Source organism: Cibotium barometz, chromosome 28, assembly GCF_041138505.1.
Source record: "Cibotium barometz isolate CiBa-2024 chromosome 28, ASM4113850v1, whole genome shotgun sequence".
Taxonomy (NCBI): Eukaryota; Viridiplantae; Streptophyta; class Polypodiopsida; order Cyatheales; family Cibotiaceae; genus Cibotium; species Cibotium barometz.
The window spans coordinates 36,835,669-36,844,977 of NC_141073.1; the positions used below are offsets into that span (position 1 = coordinate 36,835,669).

General features: G+C 39.7%; 1 protein-coding gene across 2 annotated transcripts; it reads left to right on the forward strand.

Moving 5' to 3' along the window:
- Positions 1-622: 622 nt before the first annotated feature.
- Positions 623-5,630, forward strand: LOC147622797 (pentatricopeptide repeat-containing protein At5g27110-like). Of its 2 annotated transcripts, XM_086822443.1 has the most exons (5): positions 623-779; positions 893-980; positions 1,074-1,132; positions 1,455-1,606; positions 1,838-5,630. In XM_086822443.1, exons 1-5 carry the CDS (start codon positions 708-710, stop codon positions 4,788-4,790), a joined length of 3,324 nt encoding a protein of 1,107 aa, XP_086678569.1. In that variant the 5' UTR covers positions 623-707; the 3' UTR covers positions 4,791-5,630. The 2 variants fall into 2 exon arrangements, with proteins under 2 accessions (XP_086678569.1, XP_086678570.1); XM_086822444.1 differs by lacking the exons at positions 623-779; positions 893-980; positions 1,074-1,132; positions 1,455-1,606 and having other exon boundaries at positions 1,844-2,004; positions 2,099-5,630.
- Positions 5,631-9,309: the final 3,679 nt, after the last annotated feature.

Here is a 9,309-nt window from a genome sequence, read left to right on the forward strand (position 1 = left end):
TTGTTTAGGAAATAGGCTTAACAATGAGTTTGGATATGAGCTCGCATGTGAGGTGGCCCAACTTTGTAGGCATGCGAGGTGGAAGTTCAAGTGCCTCACTTTGTCTAGCTTTTCTCCCATGCTTGCGGGTGGTCAAAAGTAACGAATCTATGATTGGGTTGTGAGTCTACAAACGACTGTCACTATGTTATGTATGTGTATGTGTGTGTGTGTGTGTGTCGTTGGTAGCTCTGTAGTATGTGGGCTAATCAAGAACTGGTTATGTAACAAACTTCACCTTATAAGACCCTTAGAGAGAAGAAGAAATAGAAGGTGATTTTAACATTGTAGCAACTATGGTGAGAACCCTTTAGAGAGAACGGGAGCGAGTGTGAAAAAAGATTTGGGATTTTCCTTTTTCGACCGCGAAAAAATACACAATTCAATAACGAAATATAACAAGTTGTACTAGATGTCAATTGTTATTATACAAATGAATTATTATAACAAGATTATTTCCATGCTAGTTTAGTGTCAAGTTTCAACCATCATATTATTTACCAATAATAATGTTTTTTTTAATGTGGGATTTCGTAAATAAAAAAGTTTGTGTAGAACCTTTATTGGTCACCTTTCCATTAGATTTATAAGAAAATAATTTTGAAGGTAGATCTGATATGCTCACTTGAGGCAGGCAAGTATTATTGCAGTTCGTTGAAGAAAGAACGATGGAAGTGTGGCCCAATTGCTTCACAACAGTCTCCTCGCAAGCAAGGCCGAGGGGCGAGTCTTATCACAAGGTGAGTTCAATGTGTGTGTGTGTGTGTGTGTGTTTTGGGGGCGGGGGCGTCTGGTCTTGCAAACAAAATTATCAATCATAGGGGTAAGGTTTCACTTCATGTGGTGTTTGCAGGTGAATTGGAAGCTTCCCGATCCCAGCCATGACAGTAGTCGTACAACTACTCTGCCAATTCGCCCAACTTCAAATGCAATCATGCACGGTGTGTAAATATATTAATGATATATATAAGGATGATTAAAAATTTTGTATTGCATTTATTTGATGTATATTTTGCTTTGCTTGGGTTGCTCAGAGACAACAAATACTAAGCACCCTTTACAACGGACAGACCAGAGATTGAAGTTGGAGAAGGTATGCCATGAAGCTCTCGTTTGCTCGTTCATATAGCAGATTTTGGCCACATTAATCTAGTTTTTATAGCAGATTAGCCACATAACTATAACATCCATTTGACTAAGTTTTCATTGCAGATCGGCTATGTGACTTTTTTGAAACCTTCTCAATCCATGTTTTTCATATCCTCTAAATCTGGTTCATATAAGTCATGAATTTTGGATGTTTTGAGCACACTTGTACTGTCAGCAAAAGCTTTCTTCTCTTGCACAGAGCTGGGTGCACATATATGGAGGTTAATTATGGAGTTAAAATGACCACACCTATGGTGTTTCAACAGATGAGTAACTACCATGTGGACCTCAAGCCTCAAACATCGGATCAAGCTTTGTGGATAGATGATGGGGCGATAACTAACCTCCCTTCTTTGCAAGAATCTGAAGGAACCTTGTCAGCGCCCAAAGAATCTACACGATTTCAGGTTCATTCCGGGTATTTGGACATTTGTAATGCTGAAAAGACTGCACTTCTGTACCACAAATGCAAACCACATATAAAAATGGTTAAAGGATTTGCTATTTCAAAATAGGACACTTAGAATATTGCAAAGGACCTGAATTTCTTTAAAAAAAGGTCAAGTGTGCCAGTATTGCCAATTCAGTATGGAAATCGAAGGCCTGGGCAGCTTTACTAGCATTTTGTGATTTGTGACTTCCTTTCCAGGGTTGCAGAGGATACTGGTTTGTCGGTTGGAGATCTCAATCAAATGTTGCCTAGATGGCACAAGGATGTACAGCTGCAGGATCTCCATCAAAGTGCTGACTACACTGGTCTGGAAACACTCCTTCCCCTTTTGCAAGGATGCATAAAAAACAAGGATATACTGTCTGGTAGGCGTGTGCATTCCCTGATCATCTTAAATTATCTTGAGTCAAATATTAAGTTGGGGTGTCTCCTGATCCGCATGTACACTTCATGTGGTAGTATGCTTGATGCTATCAAGGTTTTTCTCACTCTGCCGGAACAAAATGTGTTCACATGGAGTGCAATTATCCTTGGGTACGCCCAGCATGGACAAGGCAAAGAAGCTATTATGCTGTATCAGGAAATGGGAAAGACGGGTATTGCACCAAGTTCGTACACTTTTGTTGCAGTTCTCAAAGCATGTGCCGACTTGGAGACTTTAGATTATGGTAAAGAAATTCATGTCCACGTTGTTGGACATGGGCTAGAATCAGATCTACATGTTGGAAGCACCTTGATTGACATGTATTCCAAATGTGGCAGTCTAGAGAATGCATGCAGAGTGTTTGCTAAGTTGCCGGAACGAGATTTGGTGACGTGGTCAACAATGATTGCTGGGTATACTGAGCATGGTCATGGTCATGAAGCCCTTCAACTGCTCGAGAGAATGAGACTGGAGGGCAGAGAGCCAGATAAGGTCATATTTGTCTATGTTCTCAAGGCTTGTGCCATCGTACCAGATCAAGATAAAGGTGTGCTGATTCATGATTTTATCAGGAAGTGTGGGCTTGATTCTCACACAGATATCGGCATTGCTCTGATCTACATGTACTCGAAGTGTGGGAATCTCTGCGATGCTCGTAAAGTGTTTGACGGTTTGATGGAGCCAGAAGTTGGCTCTTGGAATGCAATGATAGGAGGATATGCTGATCATGGGCAAGGTGACGAAGCTATCAGTTTGTTCAAGAAAATGCTACAGATGGGCACGGAACCAAACAAGTTTACTTATATGTGCATCCTCAAAGGATGTACCACCATAGGAGCTTTAGATCAGGGCAAGGTTATTCATTCCCAAATCAGAAAGAAAGGTCTTGAATCAGACCTTTTAGTTGGTAGCAGTCTGATCGATATGTATGCTAAAAGTGGGAACCTTGTGGAGGCACGTAAGGTGTTTGATAAGTTGTGTGAACGAGATATAGTAGCATGGTCCATGATGATAGCAAGATATGCCGAGGACGGTTGGGGTCAAGAGGCCCTTCAACTGTACAAAAGTATGCAGGAGGATGGCATTGAGCCAAATAAGGTCACATTTGCAAGCATTGCCAAAGCGTGTGCAAGCATAGGTGGGCTAGATCAGGGCAAGCTGATCCATGCGGATATCAAAAAATGTGGGCTTGAGTTGGATCTGTTTGTCGGAAGCAGCTTGATTGACATGTATTGCAAGTGTGGAAGCCTAGAGGAGGCGAGGAAAGTCTTTGACAAATTGCCGGAAAGGGATGTGGTGTCATGGTCAACCATGATTGCAGGATATGCTGAGCTAGGCCATGGAAAGTGTGCCCTAGAGCTGTTTGATGAGATGAAACTGGAAGGCATGGAGCCAAACGATATCACTTTTGTTTGCACTCTTAAAGCATGTGCCAGCACTGCAGCATTAGATAAGGGCAGGCTGCTCCATGGTGATATCATTATGGGTGGGCTTGAGCAGGACATATATATTGGTAATACTCTAATTAGTATGTATGCTAAATGTGGAAACCTTGAGAGTGCTTGGAAAGTCTTTTACAAGTTACCGATGAGAGATGTTGTGTCATGGAATGCCATCATTGGAGGGCAGGTCGAGCATGGGCAGGGTAAGCAGGCCCTCATGCTTTTTGAAAATATGCAGTTGGACGGTGTTATTCCAGATGATTTCACACTTGCTTGCGTACTCAAAGCATGTGCAGATATATCAGACTTGAATAAAGGCATGGTCATCCATTCTGAAGTTATAGCATATGGCCTTGAATCAGACATGTTTATTGGAAGCACCTTGGTTGACATGCATGCGAAATTCGGTAGCTTGGATGATGCACGTAGGGTTTTTGAGAGACTTTCAAAATGTAATCTTGTGTGCTGGTCAGCAATGATAGCAGGATATGCTGAGCGTGGACATGGTGAGGAAGCCCTTCAGTTGTTTGAGAAAATGCAGCAGGAGGGAATAGAGCCTAATGGTGTTGCGTTTGCATGTGCTCTTAAGGCCTGTGCTAGCATAGCAGCCCTCAATCAAGGCAAATTGATTCATGTTGAATTATCGAAACAGAGACTTGATACAGACCTATATATTGGCATTGCCCTTATCGACATGTATGGTAAGTGCGGAAGCCTAGAGGATGCCGAGAAAGTGTTTAATAAGATGCCGGAGCGAGATGTTGTGGCATGGTCTGCAATGGTTACAGCTTTTGCTCAGCATGGGCACTGCAAGATAGCCCAATGGTATTTTGAGGGTATGCAAAGTAATGGTGTTAAGCCAGATGCTGTGACTTTCGTCAGCTTACTTTCAGCATGCAGTCATGCAGGTCTGGTCAAGGAGGGCCAACAGTATTTCAAATCTATGATTGAAGATTATCGCCTCATGCCCACACGTCAACACTTAGTTTGCATGATTGACCTTCTTGGGCGGTCAGGGCTATTAGATGAAGCAGAAGATTTAGTACTTACCATGCCATCAATACCTGATTCAGTTGTTTGGCTGGCTTTGCTTAGCTCTTGTGCCAGATATAAAAGTATGGAGTTAGGCAGGCGAGCTTTCGACTTCCTTGTTAGAAGTGATAAGGGGAATGCTGCAGGATATGTCCAGATGGCAAGCATATATGCAGCCAATTGTATGTGGGAAGATTCAAAGAAAATTATAGAAATGAGAGCTAGAGAGCAAGCAGGAAACACTAGTGAATAGATCTGGATTGAGGTTAACAACACAAGAAGTGTATTCACTGAAAAGGTAGAGCCCATCATCAAAGCGATGAGATAAACATACAGCTAGATAGAGTACAAGGCCCACAGTGGATGTTCTTTGATACATGTGCGATGCACCTGCAAGTAGGTGGCGGACAAGTTTTGTGGGTTGTGTTTGGACAGCCAGGTTTGGGGCTGATTTGGGGCCAATTTAGCAGCCCTGTAGGTGCCCAAAAATGCCCAAACAAAGGCATGCATGGATGGGACACCCTTTAGGCACAATATTAGAGCATTTGGAAGGATTTTTGAGATTAAGGGTTGGCCGATCTGAATCCAACTTGACATGTTTTTCCTATAAAAAGAGAGTTTACGTTGGAGTGGAGACGAAGGTAGCAACACACACAAATGCAACAAGCAAGGAGAGAGACAGAAACACAACACTCAAAGTAGATTCATGAGGATGAGTGAAGTATAAGTGAAGTGACATGATAAGGTCACTTATATACACTTATAAGAATGTACACACTTTTGGAGAAAAAAACCTCCGAAGGAGGGAAAAAGTGCTCCAGTCCATTGTTAACCTGCGTCGACACATTATTACCATATAAATGGTTACAAATCCTCCGTGTAATGATGATGTGAACATGTAAAGTGACCATGCGGTTGATCGATTCCCAAATGTTCTATTGTAAGAGAGCCTTTGTGAACATATCTACCACATTGTTGTGTGTGGAGGCGTAAGCTTGGCTAATCTCTCCTGCACTGAGCCTCTTCTTGACTTAATGATAATGTATCTCAATGTGCTTTGTGCAAGCATGAAACAGTGGGTTCCTTCGCAAAAGGCCAATACACTCGCGCTGTCAGTGAAGATGGAGGTGGGAGACTAATGTCCAACACCAAGATCTCTCAAAAGGTATCTGAGCCATACATGTTGGAGCTCATGGTTTAGAGCTTGAGCAAGAGCAAAGGCTAAAGCTATGATGGATCAAGGTAGCACGTAAGCTAGATTAGATACATGATTAGTGATGATTAAAAAGGGATTAAGAGAAGACAAGTCACATCCTAATTACACACGAGTCCATTAAGGAGAAATCAAGTATATTTCTTCATTATAGATAGTGCCTCTATATACGTTGAATACAAGCATAAAAAATACATCATTGTTGAAGTCATACTTCTCCTCAATCATCTCCTACATTCTCTTCCTTGAATATGAGCCCAAAATTGGGATTTACTTTATCTATCGTAATAACAAAAATTGAGTCTCGATTTACGGATCCATCAGTCCAGCCTAACCCCATCCGATCCCATGGGTTAGCCAACCGCCCAACCACTGTAGTGATGGGATCCAATTTGGAATTTGGTTAGGTTTTGTCCCGGGTACCAAGAAAAAGAGTTCCAAGGTCCCCTAGCCGGAAGTTCATGCAAACATAAAATTAGGCACACCACTTACACACCCAATATGAAATTGCCTTTTTCTTAGCATCAGCTAACTTTAAAACAATCCTTTAATGAAACCATAGTACCACTAGTCACAATCTTCCAAATTATCCGGTTGATTCTCAAATTTCCCATCATTCCTTCATCAGAGTATCTATGGCATCATTGGCAACTAGAACGCTCACCACCTGTCCACTCAGGGGCCTTTTCAATAGTTCCTAGCCCATAATACTCGGCAATATAATCACTTATAAAAATCAAGATGGACTCTCGTTGAAGATCAGCAAGATCAACCAACAGATCTATAAAAAGAGCCATGGACTCATCCATTGAAGACCAACAAGGTCAATCAACCAGATCCATGCCCGGTTTCAGAAAAACAACTCTTACTCCTTGTTCCAATATCTTCCTCGACGCACGCGTGGGTATCCTAGGCGACCCAGAGCCCGAGCACCGTATGGTCAGCACCCTCTAGGATCCTTCGCAGGTGACCTAGCGCTTCACTCATAGGCCACTTCCTTGGTCCCTCATCCACCGTATCGGAAGCTCACCATTTTAATCGAACCGAGGCTGGTCAAGACCTCGGCCGACTTTGCTACGCGAGATGTCCTCCATTGACTCTCCGTCAGCAGTTGCAACTTTATCAATTAGGTCTCCATGACCTTAATCACAAGACGGTCAAAATGCTTTCCCAGAATTCTTGACATAAAACAGCCATTTACAAACAGTTTACAAATACAGTTTCTATATTAACTCTCATTTTTCCACATTATCCCTCATTAATCCACATTACTTATTCCACATTCCATTTATATGTGTACTCATCCAATCACCTCATTTTCCATCTCTTCACTTTAGATTCCTTCACATCACATATCATATATTCACTTCCATATCCACATCCACATCCACATTCACATCCATACATCCACATCTACATACTTATCTCCATTTTCACATCCTCATTTATACATCCACATCCCATATCCACATTCATACATCCACATCCACATGCATACATCCATTATCACGTCCTCATTCATACATCCACATCCACATACATACATACATCCACATCCACATTCCCATTCACATCTATACATCCATATCTACATGCACATTCCCATCCATACATCCACATACATCCACATACATCCACATTCCCATTCACATCTATACATCCATATCTACATGCACATTCACATCCATACATCCACATCTATATCCTCATTCACATCCATACATCCACATTCATGCATCCACATCTACATGCATACATCCATACATACACATCCACATTTACATCCATGCATCCACATCCACATCCTCATTCACATCCATACATCCACATTCATGCATCCACATATACATGCATACATCCATACATACCCATCCACATTCACATCCATATTCTCACCCTATCACAACCCATATACATCTTATCCCATCACATACACTTCTTACCTCATCCCATACACATCCTATCACTTCTTAACTCATCTTATCACATCCTAACTCATCTCATATGCATCTTATCATATCTTATCACTTTTCATATCTTTTATGCATACCTCTATGCATGAAATTCAATTATGCTAAAAGTAACTCTTTTATAATAAAATAATCATCTCTTATGCATACCTCTATGCATGAAATTCAATTATGCTAAAAGTAATACTTTTATAATAAAATATTCATCTCTTATGCATACCTCTATGCATGAAATTCAATTATGCTAAAAGTAACACTTTTATAATAAAATATTCATCTCTTATGCATACCTCTATGCATGAATTTCAATTAAGCTAAAAGTAACTCTTTTATAATAAAATATTCATCTCTTATGCATACCTCTATGCATGAAATTCAATTATGCATAATATAAAAATCAATTTCTCTAGGATTACAGTGAATATCTTTCAATTAATCTAGGATGATAATTCCTAGAATATGGTAGGAAGTCCTCTTTTTATGCTTTGAATGAAATTATTTTATGAGTAATTTTTATAAAAATTTTGTCATAGCTCCGTTGCTATGACTGATAAATCTCAATTTTTCTAAGGGATAAAGCTTATCTTTAAGGAAATAATTACAATGATCCCTAATTGGATCATTAATCCTTAATGGATTGAATCATCAATATTCATGAAATACATAAACTAAAAGCATAGAAAAAAGTCATTAATTTGGCCTCAAGCATAGATTAATCTTGGATTAAAGAAAAACTTTATGAAAAGCTTCATTTGGATTGAGAATGGGTCATGAGCATGACCATTTCTTGAGTGAGAGAGAGAAATTACATAAAAACCATTTGAATTAAACATAAATGAAAATTTATGTAACTCTTAACTATCATTAATCAATTAACTTCAATAGCATTCATCAAATTATGTAACTCTTCACTACCATTCATCAATTAACTTCAATAGCATTCAAAAACCATTCCAATTAAGCTTCTCAAGCTTGAGAGGGGTTGCGAAGAGAAAAGCATTGAGAAATTATAGAAAAGATCAAAATTCACCATTTACCTTACAAATTGCTTGATTCTTTGTTCACGGTAGAGGTCCCCAACCAATCAATTGGTTGAGTACGTTGATGGAGCCACCAATGGGGATTGAAGAAAGAGGGAAGTTCCAATTTCTTCAATTTGGAGAGAATTTTAGAGAATAGTAGAAACTAGCATTATTTCAGCATAACTCTAGTATAGTAAAATTCTTCTCCTTTTTTCAAAGGACTCATGTTCTATTTATAGGAGAGGGAAGCTCTAACCAAAGCTAACTGAATTCTAGAATTTTTCAAATTCAGTTTGGTTGAATTTGGACTAGATTTGGACCTAGTTTGGTTCCTTTTTGATTCGGTTTGGTTCCATTTTGATTTGGTTTGGTTCAAGAGAGAGGAGAGATAAAAATATCACATTATTTTTGAGTTTAAAACTCATTCAAGCATGTGAAATATGCACCTCCTTTAAAGAATTCCCCTTCCTTACATATATGTCAAAATGGAATCATTATACCCAAAATATCTCATATTTTTAATATTGCTCATAGTTTATTACTAATAAACCTTGTACATTTTCAACT

What these genes read in the sequence shown, in the direction of transcription:
- LOC147622797 (XM_086822443.1), top strand. Translation starts at nt 708, where the DNA reads ATGGAAGTGTGGCCCAATTGCTTCACAACAGTCTCCTCGCAAGCAAGG. An exon ending in GGGGCGAGTCTTATCACAAG is followed by an intron (nt 780 to 892) that starts GTGAGTTCAATG and finishes TGGTGTTTGCAG; the next exon opens with GTGAATTGGAAGCTTCCCGA. An exon ending in CGATTTCAGGTTCATTCCGG is followed by an intron (nt 1,607 to 1,837) that starts GTATTTGGACAT and finishes CTTCCTTTCCAG; the next exon opens with GGTTGCAGAGGATACTGGTT.